This window comes from Molothrus ater, chromosome 3 (genome assembly GCF_012460135.2).
Source record: "Molothrus ater isolate BHLD 08-10-18 breed brown headed cowbird chromosome 3, BPBGC_Mater_1.1, whole genome shotgun sequence".
NCBI classification, from domain to species: domain Eukaryota; kingdom Metazoa; phylum Chordata; class Aves; order Passeriformes; family Icteridae; genus Molothrus; species Molothrus ater.
The window spans coordinates 74,831,551-74,850,249 of record NC_050480.2 but is presented as its reverse complement, the minus strand read 5'-3'; the positions used below and the strand labels follow the sequence as shown (position 1 = coordinate 74,850,249).

Genomic DNA, 18,699 nt, shown 5'->3' with positions numbered 1-18,699 from the left:
CAGTGCTGCTGCTCAGTTAAGGAAGATCAAAGAGAAATAACATTTAATCAGTGGTAGTTGTGGTGTCAAGCACTAGCAATACTAATTGTTTTGATGAGAATTCTCCCTGAAGATTTTTTTTATTAGCACTGAGTAATAGCTGAGCTGCTGGTGTATTGACCTATAGCACTACCACAGCTCAATTAAGTTTCTTATTGTCCAAATCTAATCAGAGAAAAGCTGGGATTGAAAATCGATTCATTTCCTGCTAGTTAATGACTAATTCCCCACAAATGTGAATATAAAGATTAACTTTTCATGTTGAATGTTTTTTTAGAGGTAGACCCTGCCAGATGAGTGTTTGTGAAGAAGAAGCGTGGCTCTTCTTTTCCCATTCATCTTCCTCCAATCTCTTGGAGTATTCTAGCTGTTTAGAGTCTTCTCTTAGCCTGGGGTTTGTGCTTATTCTCTGGTCTCTTAACTCATGTCTTACACAATTGAAAGGAACTGCTATCGATAATTCATGGTCAGCTCCTAAATTCTCAAATATTTCTTCTGCATATTCTTCAAATGAGCATTTCTGTGGTGGTTAAAAGACCTGCAAGACAGAGCAGCTTAGTCCTTAACCATAATGTAAGGGCTAGGCACAGTCTCTGAGGTCTAGGTGAGACACAAACTCTTTGGTGATCCCACTTCAGCCTGTACAAGTTGGGAATTTTTCAGGTGAACCAGCAGAAGAAGTTACATTTCTTGGTTCATCTAAATACTTCTTCTTTATGTAAAGAACTAACAGCTGTTTGTAAACCTCCTCACGTGTCTCTGCATGCACACATATTCACAGCATTAAAGCTACTGAGCAGAGACATGAGCAAACATCCATGAGGTTTGGCAGCTCTCCCCAGTTCTTGCCAGCTCTGTGACTTCCCCTGCTGCAGCATCTGAAATCATCACAGATATTTTTTTGTATTTATCCTCAGTGCACCTCTGAGGTGGGAACAGCTCACAGATTTACATGGAGAACTGAGTCCTGGATCTAAAGAGACATTTAGATTTAGATTTAGATTCTTTGGTGGTCTACAAGATTATCTTCTCCAGAGGCTCAGCCCTGTGCTTTAGCTGCTGCTAGAAATACAGACCCACAGCTGTGGATGGTCCCTTCTCCTTGGGACCCTCTAGCAGACTGAAGCCAGGTATCTGGGATATTTCTGCTTTAGGTGGAATATTTCTACCTCACACTGCAGATGTGCTGGAGAGTGCAGCAGTCAGATCTCTTCCAGAACAAGGACAGATGTGTGGCTGTGTCTTTTTGTGCCTGGCCTAGTTCTGCCCTTGTTACATCCGTTTTCATTTTTACAAAGAGGTGGTGGCAGGGACAGGCTGCAGCCCAGCAGGTCACCCTGGTACCAGAGTGGCACAGCCTTCCCAACAGGTCCTGGCAGTCCCAGCCTGGATTCCACTTCCCCTTCTGATGTCTTAACAGAAGTGCAAGAGTACAGTGCATTGTAGTAAATTTCTTTTTTCTTTTTCTAAAGGACACAGCTAAAGAATAATCTTTTTTCTTATCTCATCAATTATCTCATCAACTCCCGTGTTGTGCTGCTGGCAGGAATCCAGAACTTCATCTTCTTGGAAAATAAGCAAGGAGAAACGTTCTCCCCATCATCATAGGCATCATCCCCAGTGAGCGCAGTTCTGAGGAGCTCTAAGACCAGGCTAGACCAACAGCTATCTGCATCTGGGTTCAACTTTAAGAGGTTTGGCTATTAAAAAATACCTGTCTGAGCTTCAAAAAGCAGCCAAACTTTCTGATTCTCAAAGTGCTCATGTTCTTCACTTACAGAGTTAACATGGATGCCTAGCAGACTTACAAAATAAAACACTAACAAAGTAGATAACAAGAGTAGGTAACTCCTTCCTAAAGCATAACAGCATTAAATGTTTAAGGTTTTTCCCATGAGAGCCAAATGCTTGGCTTGTTTTTATGTGCTGGCCCTTGACAATGGTTGTTCCGCTCCTTGCATTGGCTGTGCCCCCTCATTCCCCTTCTCTGCTTCAGCTCTCAGCAGAGCTGGTGGTGCTGAGCCCCAGATGGGGCTCTGATAGGGGAAGCAGCAGCTGCCTCTTCCATCCTCTCCAAGCCTGGGGTACGAAGCCCTGTGCCATCTCCTGCTTTCCCACCTCCTGTTCTGGGCTACAGCTCCCACACCAGCTCTGGAAGCTGCGACCTTACATCAGTGACCTGGGCATGTGTAGACAGCCTGCCCTGCTTTCTGTACACTAGTGAAATTCTAGTTTTCTCTATTTTATAGCAGAATTTCCCTTTTAAAAGAAATGCATCCCAATATCTCATGATAAAACAGCATGTGGAAAACAAAGCACTACTCAGGCCAGTCTATAGATTCACTCTACCTCATCCTAGTAAGGCTAGAGAGACTTTTTCTTTCCTGAGCCCTCCCTATCACTGGGGAATTTGGGGAAGTCGATTTTGAGGTTTTTTTTCTTTAGCCATGCTAAAATTTTGTTTTAGCCACATGCTAAAATTTTAGCCATATGCTTCAGCATATGCTCTGCTTTTGCAATAATTCCCTCCCAAAGATGATCTGAATGAATTGATCACTGGGTTGCCTATGAACAGCATCACTTCAAAGAGGCTAAAGCAGCTGCAGCCAAGCAGATAAATATTTCCAGGTATCTGCTCAGTTTCCCCAAGAGTTAAGTACAATTTGTAGGTGTTATTCATTAGCTATTCTGATTCCAGGACTGATTGAATGCCCCCCAAACACCAGACAAGTGTTCAGAAACACAGTGGGAGCTAAGAATCTGCAAGACAATCCTCATACAAAATTTAGAACAGATAAGGGAATTTTTTTAAATCTTCCTTTTTCTTTTCTTAATTGGCAGTTGACTGTAGAGATAACACTGTTCACACCCCAGCATGTTGATCCAACTTGAAAATACACAGGCCAAGCAAGAGATGAATCCTAGAACCAAGCAAGAGATGAATCCTAGAATGGTTTGGGTTGAAAGGGGCCTCATAGATCATATAGTTCCAACCTCCTGGCACGGGCAGGGGCACCTTTCTCTAGACCAGGGAGGCCTTTCACTAGATGAGGCTGGAGAAGCAGAAACAAAGCAGTGAACAGTGTTGGGTCACCCATGGAACTGGCTGGTATAGTTTGTCTTGAGTTTTGGACAAAAAGGGTAAATGAGGAGACAATGCTGCTGCATGGAGTGCCCTTTTTAGTGGCAGGTTGCAGTAGAAGGGAACTCCTTGCTTTCAAATGTAGATTGATCACCTGGCCAAGGCTTTGATGAAACACTGAAAGGTGAAGCTGTATCTGAAAATCCCAGTTGTGTTTCTTTACTTTTTTTCTGAAGTATTCACTGAGCTCATGCAAGAGTCAAACTAAACCACCCTCCTCGTATTCCCTCTGACAAAAACTTGGTGTTTGTCTTTCAGAGATCCCTGTCTCCCATTGTCACTTGGCTTAGGCTGCTCTGAAAGTAGTTAAAGCCTGTGCCTTTATACTTTGCTAAGGCCTCACTGTGTTTTAATAGTCAAAAAATGTTTTACTAGAGCTGACATCTTTTGCTCTGTTATTGTTTTAGTTTTCTTTACTTCATGTCTTATTTATGAATAGTTTCAAAACAGGCCAATGGAAATCTTCAAGTAGGTTTTTAAACAAGTTTTGACAATGTTTTTGGGTTTTTCTGAGCTAAAAATAATACAAATCAGCAGGTACAGACTAGAGAACAGAGCCTTCAGGACATTTTACTGCATTTACTCCCTACAGGAGGACAAATAGGAAAAAAAATTAAAAACAGGTAACAGTTCCATATGATGCTGTAAAGGCCAAGACTTAGCTGAGCAGTGCCACTGTCTTCTCAAAAAGGAAAAAAAGCATGGTCTTGTATGTGATAAAAAATTAGAAGGATGTTTTCCTAACTGCTACATGAGGCTAATGGCTTGACCAGCAAAGAGGTAGGCACAGCTTGCTGATGCTGCTCCAGTGGGAGACTGAAAAATATGTTCCAGAACAACTTAAAAATGGCTTTCAGGATTTCCAGCCACTGACTCAACCTAATTCCCCACTTTGTTCTTGGACTCTTACATGTTTTGGGGTGTCTTACACTTCTTCCCCTTTTGTGTAGGTGTGCTTTTCCATTGTACTTTCATTCTTTGGTCTCACTAATATGTTTGCACCATTTCTGTACTTTGGTTTTCTGGGCAGTGAAAAGAACAGTCTCAGTTCCCTCCAGGTATTTACTTTTCTTTTATAGAGACTGTAGAGTGACAGTCACAGGAACAGAGATCAGGCAGCAACCTCAGCAGCAGTCAGCTCTGAGCAAAAATACTTGGAAAGACTGTAAAATTTTGAAGTGTTTTGTTCAGTTACACATGCATCACAGGATAGTGTCATCAGCACAGATTTAAAAAACAAAAGATTTATCCTTTCAGCTTTGAACAGCCGGCAAACTCTCAAGAATAAAAGCTGGGGGACATGGAATTCATGGTGGCATACAGGCCATGAGAGCCATTTCTTAACCTCTCAGCAGGGGACTGGAGAAGTGCACATTCTACGCATACACATAAAATTAAATATCACCTATGTTAAGATTCAGAGCTGGAACAGGAATTGGAGGGGGAGCTGGGTCACGGACAAGAGAAAGCAATGAGGAACCTGAAAATAACATTCAGGTTTTGGATAACATTTGCAAACTTGGTTCTGGCCCTGAATGCCAGGCGGTGCGCCCAAGGAGCCTTCCCACGGAGGGAGCTCTCCTTGCTTTGACAAAAGGTTGAGGCTGTCACTAGAAGAACAATTGAGCAAGGTCTGGTAACTGCAGCCTCTGAAATCCTAAGTTGTATCAGAGAACCCAAATATCTTTGTATCTGTTGATGAGCCCAATCATGATCATTTTCAATGGCCAGAAAGCAGAAAGTACAGAAGGATCTGTGGCAGCACCTTGACCTCACCATCAGTTATGATTATCAAAATAGAAGTAGGGCTTGGGTTGAGTACAGGCACAGAAGTTACATTTTCAGGAGGAGACAATACCAAATGCTCTTTCAGAGAAAACAGAAAGTTGAAAGGAAACTTTCAGGTTGAGACTCCTGTGGCAACACAGGAGTGGCTCCTGACATGATCCACATGGCCACACAGTGCAAGCAGCTGGCTGAGCTCTACGTTTTGCATTTTTAAGGCAAGACACAGCTCTGGATGGGGAAATGGAAAATTGTAAAATGCAGTTCCACTTTGGCTGTCACTGCAGACTTTCCTTCAAGCTTACATTATAAATGCAGTATTTAATAGGAATTGGAATTTTATAAAGAACAAAATAAGATGGCTCTCATATGGGGAGTAATGCATGTTTATATTTTAGGAGCAGGAAAACCTCAGTGAAATTGTGCTGGGAATATAATAACAAACATTGTTTGTGTATGGTCCCTGCACTGCAATAGCACTTCAGCACTTTAAAACTCCCTTTCTTTAGGGGTGTGTATTCTTGAGTCTGGCCCACAGAAATAACAACTACCTGCTCAAATGTCTTAAATACATTTACTGAGGGGAAAAGATTATATCAGCTGAAAACCTACATGTTATAGTCATTTAAAATACTCTGTTAAGCTACAGCCATTTGAAGAGTTCACTGAAGGATATTAGGATATTAAACATGAAAAGCATTGCACTGTATTGTTTAACTGAATCCATGCTTTCATCTTGTGTACTTGAACGCTGGATTGCAGAATGGAACATATGTTCATGTGGGTTTTTATGCTACATGTGGATTATTTTTTTTAAATAAATGAAGTTATATAACAACAATCCCACACATATACTTGGTTGCAACATTTCAAGGGCTGGTTAAAAGTCTCTTAGAATGCACCCTGGCTTCTTTATTTCATAGTCAGAGAATATTACAATCTACCATTTATACTCAACTTCATTTTAAGATTCATCTAGTTAATTTAGCTTTAAAGTAGCATTATATATATTTGTATATATATTTGTATTTTTATATATATTTGTATATTTGTATTACAGTTTGTGGAAACCTGAGGATTTAATAATGATTCCAGTGTAACTGTTAGGGAACCTTACATTGCAGATCCTCAGTTTCCCACAAAGCTTATCAGCCACTCTTCATAAATGCCTCACTTTGGTGTTTTGCAGTCATGTATACAGCTCTCTCCTTTGCATTAACACAGTTCTATATATTATTTTATTTTGCAGTTCTTTCCATATGGAGATGCTTCTAAGTTTGCCCAGCACGCCTTCCGAACCTTTGATAAAAACGGAGATGGGACCATCGACTTCAGAGAGTTCATTTGTGCCCTGTCCATCACCTCACGAGGCAGTTTTGAGCAAAAGCTGAACTGGGCCTTCAACATGTATGACTTGGATGGTGACGGTAAAATTACAAGAGTGGAAATGCTGGAAATTATAGAGGTGAGGTCAATATGACACTCAAAAACATCACAACATTAATAAAATTTGATTCTTTGTTCACACAGACTTTAGATTTTAGGCTCACCAGAGGCTGTAGGGTACATTAAATGCACATTACATGCATTAATCCTGCACTGACTGGTGCCCAAGTGGTACAAGGACACTCACATGTTTGTTAATAGATGTAATCTTGGAGAATTGCAGAGACTACATATGTGCATATAAGCTTTTAAATATCCTGAGATTTTTTTTTCTCCTGATGAATGGATTAATCACAAGAACAGCACAGGATTTACAAAGCCCATCTCAGTCACTTGACACCCATGAAATTATTGAACTGTAGCTCAAGTAGCTGAAGCCTTACTGGAGATTAACTTCAGATGATTACAGAAATTTACAGGGATAACAACACGCTATTTTAAGTGAGCTCTCGCAGATGGGCTTTAAGATGACCACAACTTGTAAGAGGAAGGATAAAGTTTACCACCTTCGTCATCTGCCACAGTAGTTAATACCAGATTGTGCCCACATCTACACACAGAAACCTATTTAAGGGTGGTGACTTCTAAAACCAATTATTCAGAATTTATGTGAAATATTTCAACTAAACAATTGATTCAGAGAGTTAGTTACAAGAATTTTACATTGTGAAATAGGAAGCCAAAGAAATTCATTCCAGGATGTAAAATGTAAACATCAAAATAAACTTACATCTAAAGTAAAATATATTCTTCCATGTTTTAAGTATCTGGACTTTGGATCCTAAGAAAGAAAAGCCAAAAAAAAAAAAAAAAACAAACCAACCCAAAACCAATCTTTAGAGAAGCTTGCAATCATTTTATTGTTAGAACATATTTCCAGAATTTGATCACATCAAAAAATTAGATTGAATTTCATGTTGAATTTTCCATTTGGTTTTTTTCCAAAGGCCATCTACAAAATGGTGGGCACTGTGATAATGATGAAAATGAATGAGGATGGCCTGACGCCTGAGCAACGGGTAGACAAGATCTTCAGTAAGATGGATAAGAACAAAGACGATCAGATCACACTGGATGAGTTCAAAGAAGCTGCAAAGAGTGATCCGTCCATTGTATTACTCCTGCAGTGTGACATTCAAAAATGAGCTCGTGTACGACGCGTCATAGACTGCACAGAAGTTTAATGTTCCATTCAGTTTGCAGCTATTTCCACACACACAAAAATTTGCTTGGACTACCTATAAATGGACTTGCTTCTTGTGTTTGAAACACTTGTGTGCATGAGAATGTCATTTGCTAAAGAATTTTAAAAGTATATATTATAAAAATAAACTGCCACAACGTGATGTGTGCAATGTCATTTCATAACAACCCTCTTCCTCTGAATCCTGTGCAGCAGGCCTGTGCTGCAGTGAATTATATTATTTATTGTTCATGTTTTACTGATGCTAGCTCTGTGTCTCCTAGACTGAGTAATGTTAGTGACACTGAATTCCCATGGTAATGTTAACTGTTTATTATAAATCATGTCACCATTCTGCTGTAAAGTAGTACTGGACAGACAGAAGGGAAGAGCTTCTCGGCTCCCAAGTCTGGTCCACACGTGCTTGTATTGTCAGTGGATATAAATGTACTTCATTTGCATGCCTTTTAGGTTTGCCTTAATTCTTACCTCATTTGCATCCCTTCAATATGGAAAGAGCTATGTCAGAGGAATGCAGTATATTAAGAAAAAAAAAAGAAAATCCTGCTAAAATTAATTAACCCTTTAATTAAGAATATATATAAATATATATATATATAATGTTTAAAATATTGTTTTATTGCAAGTTTAAAGGTTTTATTGGAAGTGTATTGATCTTTGCCAGAATTTTCAAAAGCTTCCACAGAGGTTGCAATATATATGTCCCAAAATAAATTTATAACATTTGACCTTTTCCCCTAATTCTTATTTCATGTCTTCAGCATGGTAATAAAAAAAGAAAAAGTTCAATCTCTTTAATTATCTGTCACTGCACACTGGGAAATATGTATTTCATTATTGAAGCATGAAGAAAACTACTTTACACTCACTCACTAGAATAGGCATGTTATTCAAAACCAAAAGTTGTAGTTCTTGTATTTAAGGCTGGAGCAGCTGTTGATGCTCTAAGATCTACTGCTAAGATTTACCAGCGCAGCTGCTAAACCTGTGCTGATTTTTAAGCTGTGTAAGTGAAATACAGTTTATTTGCTCAGCCTAAACCTGGTTTTTAATGTTTTTTCCCTCCTGAAGTAAGAGACTTCTCTCTTACCATCTGATACTAAACTACTCTATGTTTAATATAAACAGATATGATGTTAAAAATCACTACTGATAAATTAACCATGAAGTATGATGATAAAGGAGTGATAGTGAGAAGAACCAACTTCCTCTTCAATTCTATGTACACAAATCAAGTTTCTCTCTATCCTGTGACAAATTCTGCACAGCCTTGGGAAAGAACAAAGAACTATCAGACTGCAGAAACTGCAAATGAAAAAAACTCCCTATGCCCCATTTCCCTGATGCTTTAAACAGTTGGTTGCTTGCTGGATTATAAGAAAAAAAAAAAAAGCAATCTGAACATCTTACAATTGCATGTTTGATATTTCTCCCTTACCTTATGAAGAAACAGGACCGTACTTTTAATAGCTAAAAATCAAACAATAAAACATGACCCAAACCAAATAATTCTCTGTATTTTCAAATTTAAAATGCAAAGCTTATCTTAAAATTAAAGGGAAAAGAAAACAAGTAACAAAAAGCAGTGTTACACAACTTGCTAAGAGTTGTTGTGGGGGGCGGATCACGGAATCGATGGCTGCCACAACCAGAGCCATACTATCAGTTTTGGGTTGCTTTGTATTCCAAACAGCAAAAGCACAAATGTCAACTACAATTTTTACTCTAGAATTTTACTACAGACTACACATATAATAGTCTTAGCAAATGAGGGAGAAGTACACTTAATGCGTTTGGCCGTAACTTAAAATACACATTCTAGAAATTACATACTTCTGAGAATTATATTCTCACATTGAATACTTCTCAGATTTTATGCCTCTGGTTTACATACATGAAAAATAATTTCTCATTCTATGTTTCCCTGCACATTGAATTTATGTAGCTAGACAGGCTCCATTTACTTTAGTGCAGCATTAAGCAATGCACTGCCATCCAAAATGGCCAACAACTCAAAAACACAGTCAAACTTAAAAATGTAACATCAGCACTGCAATCTTCTCTCTAGGTAGCCACAATAGTAAACTATGTATTTAAAGAACCAAGAATATGATAGGTTGGAGACCTTAGTAGGATCACTGCAAAAATAAGTGCATCCATGAAAGGGCTTCAGTAATTGTTTATTCAGAATTCATTCTCTACCATGAAAATATGCTTATAATAATTATACAGTCAAGAACACATCTTCATCAAGTACAGGGGTAGAGTAGAATAAATACAAAGTATTGATTTGAATGAAAGACCAGAATTGTTGCCAGCTCCTCCAATATTTCAAGTAAGTCTATAAAAGCTTGGGAGAAAGCTGAAGTGTTAGCTCCGTAGGAATGCATTAATTTTCCTTAATCTCTTTTCTCCACACAACTCATTGTAGAAGACTAATGAAGATAAATGCTTTACTCTTTTCTGCCTCTGCACTTTTGCCTTTTTTTTTTTTTTTGGATACTGAAGAGAATCAGGAGGAAATAAAGCAATGCTATTTTATCTCATACTGTAAAAAGGTCTGAAACCTACCCCAATTTAATCATAAAATCGAGTCAAGCTCCACATGTGGCTCATGATCATGTCCTAGAATCAAAGAATTGTTTGGGTTGAAAAGGACCTTAAAGATGATTCAGTTCCAACCCCCTGCAGGCACATCTTGCATTAAAACAGGTTGCCCAGGGCCCCATCCAGCCTGATCTTGAGCACTTCTAGAGATGGGGTGTCCACAACTTCTTGGGATAACCTATTCAGTGCCTTATCACCCTCACAATAATTATTCTTAATATCTAATCTAAATCTACTATCTTTCAGTTTAAAGCCACTCTCCCTTGTCCTGTCACAACAGGCCCTTGTAAAAAGTCTTTCTCCAGTTCTCTTATAGCCCCTTTAAGTACTGGATGGTGCCACGAAGTCTTTCTGGAGCCTTCTCTGGACTCAATAGATGAAAATCTCATTTTTCTCCATAGCAGAGGTTCTCCAGCCCTCTGAGCATCTTTGTGGCCTCCTCTGATCCTGCTCCAACAGGTCCATGCTCTTCCAATGCTGAGGACCCCAGACCTGGGAGCAGTACTCCAGGCAGGATGTCACAACAGCAGAGCAGTAGAATCACCTCCCTCAACCTGCTGGTTCCAGACAAGTTTTGCCAAGCATGCACTTTGTAAGGCACCCCCCAGTATCTTCACATAGTCCTAAAGGTGTAAGTACCTTGAATTATGGAATTATAGAATTGTTCAGATGGGCAAGGATGTTCATAGATCTCTTTCCCAGCTCCCTGCTTGAAGGAGATGCAGGCATCTATTCAATAGACTTCAAAAACTTCCAAGGACAGAGATTTCACAGCCTGCTTGTGTAACATGCTCAAACGCCTCTTACCTTCATCATAAACAATCCCTCCTGGTTTGCTCAGCCAGAACCTCCCCACTTCAATCCATGACTGCTGTCTCTTGCAGCATGCACATTAACAAAGCCTGGTCCTGTTTGTCAGTAACCTCCTCACAGCTGCCAGGAGTCTGCCCATTACCCTGGGCTGTCTGAAGTCTGCCAGGAGAGGCAAACAGCCTCAGGGCCTGTTGAAGAAGAGTACAAAAAGATCCCTTCAGCCCCAGCTGCATCTGTGTAGCAGTGGAAGCTTCCCCAGTTATGGATGACTCGGTGTAGAGCTCTCTCCCCTGCTGGATCACTGAAGCTGTGCCAGAGGCCTCTGGACAGTGTGGTGTGCTGAGGGCAGAGGGGGCTCTGTGTGGGTCCTCAGTGCGGGTCACAGGGGTGCCTGATGCCTCTCTGAGAGGCTGGGGCTGACAAAAAGTTATTTTGGGGAGGGTGTGCTGTGCTTGAGGAGCTGCTGCCAGGTGGAGGGGCTTCAGGAGGAAGTGAACAGGCTATGTGGTGTTCCAATGAACAAGCACCAGATAAGTTATTTACAGAGATGCCACAGTATCAAGACTCCCAGGAGTCTCAAACCTCCATTGTAGTGGAGAAGCAAGTGGACTCAGAACCTTGCAGGGTAATTAGTCAAGGGTGTTTTAGTCAAGGGTCTGCTCAAGATGAAGGCTGGAAGCAGGTCACTCCACGTACCGGGAGGAGGTTCCTCCTCCTCCTCCTCCTCCTCCTCCTGAAAACAAGTAGGACTGGAACCTTCTACAACAGCTATGAGGCCCCCTGGAACAAGGCCGGACAATGAGGTGGGCGAAGGTTCTACTGGGACAGAGGGGCCTCTTAAAGCAACACCTCCTGTACCCTGCATCAAGACCTCCTCTGATAACAGCAAAAGAAGGGCAGCAGTAATAAGAAACTCCCTCTAAGAGGAGGGAGGTGAGGGAGGGCCTGACATGCATACCAGACCGAACTCATGGCAAATTCTGCTGGCTCCCAGGGGCATGGATAAGAGAAATTACTGGAAAACTCTCCAATCTAGTAAGGCCCTCTGATTCCTATCCACTATTGGTCGTTCAAGCCAGCAATGATGAAAAAACAAAGAGAATTCCAAGGACAATCAAAAGAGACTTCAGGGCTTGAGTTGAAGGCTGAAGGATCAGAAGCACATGTAGTTTCCTCAATCCTTTTGGTAACAAGGAATAATACTGACAGCAATAGGCAGATCCACCAGGTCAACACATAGCTCCAAGGCTGGCGTAAGCAAAAAAAAGATCAGGTTTTTACCATGGGATGATCTACTGAACACCTGCTCTACTGACACCTGATGACATGCACCTATCTCAGGGGGGGAAAGAGCTCTAGCACAGGAACCAGCAGGGCTCACTGACAAAAATTTAAACCAACTTGGAAGGAGGAAAGAGACAAAACCAGGCTTGCCAGTGTGGAGTGATGGCATGGCATGCAAGAACTTGAGAAAACTAATTGGATCCCGCCATCTCCTTCAGGTTTGTTGGCTGCAAAGCACCACAGCTGAAATGTTTCTATGCTAATGCACACAGCATGAGGAACAAGACCATCTCAAGCCTTTGGCCCAATCTCAGAGATTGGGCATTAAGTGAAACTGTGGGCTTAGTCCTGTGATTGGAGTGCCCTGTTGGATGGTTACAGGCTCTTCAGGAGGGATGGGCAGGGCAGCACTGTAAGTCAGGGATGTAATGTACGGAGCCTACAGTTGGAAATGGCATACTTGCAAGCCTCTAAGTAAGAATCAAGTGACATACAAATAATTCAGTGTCATCTTGGAAGTCTCCTATAGACCTCTGGGCCAGGATGATGACACTGAGGAATGGTCTCTGAGGAACTAAGGGACACTTCCAGCTCAACTGCCCTTCCCCTTATGCAGGACTTCAACTTGCCAGAAGTCAGCTGGGAACATAACACAGCTGATGGGTCCCTTACAACTCAGCATTTTTTATGGATCCATGATTCTCTAAGGTGTATTTCCTACCTAGCTTCCATATTTTAAAGAAACCTAAAAGTTTAATACTGTACTGCGACTGAAAACAAATTACGCTACCAAGTTAAAACTTACACTGTAATAAGGTTTTATTGAGGAACTGCTATTCAGTAAGAAAGTGCAGAAACTGCTGAATGTTGTTCTCTGAGTAGTCTCAATGGCACCTGTAACCATATAACATCAAACAACAATAAAAAATCCCCCATCAAACAACAACAAAAAAGAAATGCAGCTGAACTCTAAAAAGTGGGGTTTTTTTTGAAGAGTTGCCAAAAATTTCGAGTTCCTGGAGAAAAAAAAAAACAGGACAAGAAAAACACGTTAATTTGAATGAGTTTGAAAAATCTGCTTCTTCTTTCTCCCTCTTATCCCCAGTAAGTGCTTGCAATATCTAAACAAATAAAGTTTAAGTACTCTGGTCCCAGGAAAATGGGGATCGGGAGAGAGGGCAGGCAGACCCAACCAAACACAGCTCCTCAATGCTGTAGAGAAGTTAAAGTATTACTTCCCAAAATTCTTATTCTACTTCATTCCTATATATTGGGAAGACTTGTGTCTCTGTAGTTTATGATAATAAAATTAATATTTAGAGACTTATTCTGTACCTGGAAACTCAAGAGTGTGTAAGAACCAGTTCACTGGAATTAAGAATCTAGGTTTATAAAGATACAGCTTGCTGGGTTTTGTAAGCTCATGTCCAAATCCATTAAGAAAAGAATGAAAGAACTGTTTTCCCACCAAGATAATATACTACATATGAAATTTTTCCCTTTCTCTTTAAGAAAGTGTAAGTTCTAATAGTTGCTCATATTCAGCTACTGTGGGTGGTTTCACTGGAAAATAAATGAAACACATTTTACTGCATGTATTACCACACATTTAAGAAATAAAGCATAGCTAGGAAGAAAACAGTATTTGTAACTTAATGCTGATTTTAAGCGTGTAGAGACACTAAAACATTACCACAAGTAACAGTTCAACCAGTTTATTAAAATATTATTTATAGTTATACAAAATATATTTCAAAATTTTCAGAAGAAAAATCAGAACAACAGATTAAAAAATTCTACAACTGGTAGCTAAAAATATCAACAGAACGTTCAAAATTTTCTCCTTATCCAAACTGTGCTTATTCGTCTTCTGTGCACACACAGTAATCCTTTAAAAAATAATTAATAACAATACAGAAATATCTTCCTGAGAGTATCTAACAATTTAACATCTTTTTCAGATTCAGGAAGCAACACTTTTACATATATTATTACACATTTGTCCTCAATATAATACCATATTCATACAGAGATACTTATTGATCTTCATCTCCGTCATTCCTATTTTGGAAAGTCAGTGCTCTTTGGTCTCTTGGAGGGTCTGGCATGCGGAGGATGTGAATATGGGGACTCATAGGCAGAGAACTAAAAATAAAAGATGCATCATTTAAACAGTGTTTCTTCTCCAAGAATTTTAGTACTTCCATTTGATTCTTTAAATTACGTATTTTCCTTTAAATAACTCCACCTTTTTTCTTTGACAGTTTTAAAAAACAGTAACATAAGGTGAAGTTTGGGCTTCACTGAACTGATCCTGGGCCCAAGTTGAATAAAATCTTGAGGTAAAGACAAGCACTCATTTCAATCATGTGATTTCTAACAATTAGACTGCCTTAACTAGAGAAAAGGTTCTTTTACCAAAACCTCCAAATGAACAAATGATGGAATACAAGTAAGGATTTGCCTTACAGATACTGAAGTAGCACATACTACACACACATGTAATCAATCCCAACATACTAAGAATGAGCTAATTTACTAACAAATTCACACAGGCTTTTCCACTGATTATCCTAAATGGATTTTTCCTGAAGTTGCCCCCATATTTTTCTTAAATTTAATGTTTGCTAAACATGAAACATGGAACAATGTAACAAATTCAAAGTGAACTTAAATTACAAATTTTTTCAACAGTAACCATACAAAAAAATCCTGCGTGTTTACTAGCTTCAGAAAATCTCCACAAAAGCATTTCCACTTAAACAACAACAGATACCACTACTCTACTTTTTATATACTTTAGTGAGGGAAGACAATTAGGAATAAAACAACTTCTTTTTGAAGACTACTTTAATTACCCTCCCAGGCTTCACTAGTTACACTGGGTTAATAGAGAGGAGCTGGCTGCACAAGGTTAGAGACATGACTGTCCCCTTAAACTGGGAATGGCTCTACCTTTATATAGAGGTTTTTAAAGTATTTTGAACCACTGGATGACAAATTTAAAAGATGGTGTAAGCTACGACTCTCTCTAGATCAGCAACATTAAAACCCAGAAAATGAAATCAACTCAAATGACAAACCCCTTTGAAGTAGTACAGCATTAACTGAAAAATCCCTTCTTTTGTTATTTTTGGGACAGGAGAGGGACATACAAAGCTAGGCTAAGAAGAGCCTGCTTGACAAAATAAAACATTTCTAAAAGTTGTTATTTCAGATTAACTATTCCAAGTCCCAATGAATTACCATTATGTTAAAAAAACTCTTTAGATTCACAGAACTGCTTCAATTTTTATGTTCTACTGCGACAAACAGCAAAATTTCTTTCTCCTCACATTCAACTTTTTCAACTTACACTCCTTGCAATTCTTCTATCCTGAGATAAACCACAAGAGTATTACCTCATGCTCAGGGGGGTGAACAAAATGAACTGTCGATAGGGCTGAAAATCAGCCCTCTCCAGAATCATGTCGATGGCAATTCTTCTGTTAACCATATCCTAAAGACAAAAGATTTGTCAGGTAGTGGTACTGACAATAAAAAATACATTAGAAAGCATGATTCTAGAAAACCTACCAGAATTAACTGCTATACAGTCAAGGCTAGCTAAAGAAAATATCTAAGTAAGACTAATAAAAACTAAGAAAACCTGGAGAAACATCAGGGTAAAAATCTAAAAGCCTAGGAAATTCTTAGACTGTACTTTTTAGTATACATGGGCAATGGAAAGCTTCTATTAAAAACATCACACATTCATCTAATTACAGTGTTTTTCTATCATCTTTGATGTACATACATACTTTGATGTACTTCTTACTTTATTGGTACACTGAGATGAACTGTACTTTAGCTGAATAATGTTTCCTGTAAAATCCTGCCTGAAAAATCACTTGAAAGGATTTAAGGGCTCCATGAAACCTATGATATTATGGAGCTTGTTTTTATTAGGATTATTATTGTTAATATCAGTATTACTATTTTGAATAGAACCTTGTGCATTAGGCTTACTGAAAAGGATGCACAATAGGAAGCTGTTACTAGGAGGAACCAACCAAGCTCTACTGCTGTGCCCTGCTCCTCATGAAAGCAGAGATCTCCCATGAAAACACACCATGGAGTCCTCATGTGGTGGGCCTCTGTGACTACACCAAGACTACAGAATGCATGGACAGTAAGGCTGCATTACTGGCACTGGGGTGGAAAGACAAATTGTTTGGAATCATTTATAGAATAGATGACATGCAAGCTCTTTGCAAGGCCTACAGTTCTGAGTATCCATCCTTTTCTGAAAAGATGGACAAACTTCTCCACAACTAACTTTTACAAGAGGATCTAAGATTTGAAAGTTGTCTGAAAAATGACTGTTTCACTTCCTTAGATGCATACTGTCCTTTTTAAAATTCTTTAATAGAAATTGTGAATTCTTTAATATTCTTTAATGTATTATCTTTGTTCCCTCTAAGTGATTCCTAGTAAATAAATGATTGATGAGGAAGGGACACTGAGACACAAATAAGGCAGTATCAAATCTTTGTCTCACTGAAGTAAATATTTTCTCAAACTCATACCACCCCGCATATTTAATAAATAGGAAATAAATCTTAAAAAAAAGAAAATAAATTTCAAAATGGGTTAGTGGCCTGTCCACAGAAGTTGTGCACAGAAATACGATTTATCAGTTTTATCAACATTAGTATTTATTGTTCATTATTCTGCATTCCAAAATCTTGGAAAAATGCTCCTAGCTGAAGTATGAGTTTCTATAAAATGAGTAGCAACAGTGAATCGAATTGCTACATTTGCTCTGAAAAAAACCCACACTGATCTCAAAATTGGCAGAAATCAAAGCACATGTCAAGCCCAGCAATATGCAGAGTCAACCTCTGACAAACACAGTACCAGCTGATTTATTATTTTTGTGCTGAACAATGGTTTGAGCACGTAAATTAACAGAAAGGCTCATATTTCTGGATACCAACTTCAGAAACAAAAAAGCTTCAAAACTCACCAAAGTATACAAGATCACTAAGAAATTTTGTTTTGGGGGATTTTGATTTTGGTATGGGAGCTTTTTATAATTTGCAGTCAACCATAGTGGTTTTAAATTTAATCAAATACAAGTAACAACCCAACTATTTTACTAGTTTACACAAATCAGAACAGAAGATATAGTTTAAATTTAAACTATACCATGTAGACATCAAATTCATCCATGCATCTGAAGGGAGATTCGGAAATGTTCCACAGAGAAAGAATGAAACAAACTGTGGAGAAGGAACGTTCACCTCCTGATAAGGATCTCAGATCACTACAGGCAGCTTTTTCTTCCTCTCGAGGCTGAACCTTGAAATAAAAATATTGGAACAATTTTTTCATCTGAGATGAAGACATACTAACAGAATCATAATTTTAACAGCAAACACATTATACATGAACAGAGATCACTTGAAAACACTTTTCTGCATTTCACTGCAATTGCCATTCTAGAATGGGATGGCCCCTAACCATTTAGTAACACATTTCTAAGATCACTGCAATTTCTTCAATCAGTCATACACACTGAACAGATTAAATGACTCTGCCAGAGTTTGGTTATTCAAATCTCTATTTCTAATAGCTGTTACACGGTGTTTAATAAATGTCAACATAAATGTTTACATAACAGTAAAATCCCATGGTTACCAGGTACAATAGAAGAGCAGGGAATTGATTTACAGAAGAATTTTAAATGAGGAAGGGATTCTTAAATGGAATACATGAAACATTGTGAACAGCCATTTGGTTACATTGATTATGATGACATCTTGTGGTGCTCCTTCTGTAAGATGAAACTTGGGCATTTTCTTGCCCTGCTAATTGCATTGCCTTTAACAAGTTAAGCAGGCAAATAAGGATTCTTTTGAAGTGGAATCTTTTTTTGCAGGGAATTGTTTGCTTTTTGTAACTTATATTCCTTGAGTAAATACAGATCTCTTTTGTGAGATATGTAAGACATCAGCTATTAAAAAACTATATTCTGATAAAGCCAAGTAAAGACTTCATATTTTATGGACTGAGTTTAGTTCTTCAGATACATGTGCTTCACCTGTCTAATTAGGACTGTGACATATATTTATGTTGTCACTGCACATTTTTCCCCTTAATCCCTAAAACTGAAGTCTGCCACAGAAACTAAAGTAAATAAATCCATGATAAAACTTTTTGGGATGTAGGTTAAAACATACACAGAAAAAAACTGCCAAAATTTACCTGCATTAAGTTGTTTAAATAACAACTAGAGCCATTACGAAGCACACAAATACTGCTGAACTTCCTATCGATGATCCAGGAGTAAGTTATTTTGAAAGACTGGATGACCAATTCACATTTATTCCTTGTC

The 18,699-nt window shown here is 38.8% G+C and overlaps 2 protein-coding genes across 4 annotated transcripts in view; one reads left to right on the top strand and one right to left on the bottom strand.

Moving 5' to 3' along the window:
• VSNL1 (visinin like 1) overlaps positions 1-8,414 on the top strand; it is an 87,144-nt gene extending 78,730 nt beyond the window's left edge. For both annotated transcript variants that reach the window (XM_036379583.2, XM_036379584.2), the window contains exons 3-4: positions 6,216-6,431; positions 7,360-8,414. In XM_036379583.2, coding sequence (XP_036235476.1) covers positions 6,216-6,431; positions 7,360-7,557 — 414 coding nt within the window. In that variant the 3' untranslated portion in view covers positions 7,558-8,414. The remainder of the gene's footprint in view (positions 1-6,215; positions 6,432-7,359) is intronic.
• A 5,605-nt stretch (positions 8,415-14,019) lies between these two features.
• The window catches only part of SMC6 (structural maintenance of chromosomes 6), a 38,778-nt gene continuing 34,098 nt past the window's right edge, over positions 14,020-18,699 (bottom strand). For both annotated transcript variants that reach the window (XM_036379579.2, XM_036379580.2), the window contains exons 25-27: positions 17,511-17,663; positions 15,722-15,819; positions 14,020-14,465 (exon numbers count right to left, since the gene is read on the bottom strand). In XM_036379579.2, the coding sequence (XP_036235472.1) occupies positions 14,357-14,465; positions 15,722-15,819; positions 17,511-17,663 (360 nt within the window). In that variant the 3' untranslated portion in view covers positions 14,020-14,356. The remainder of the gene's footprint in view (positions 14,466-15,721; positions 15,820-17,510; positions 17,664-18,699) is intronic.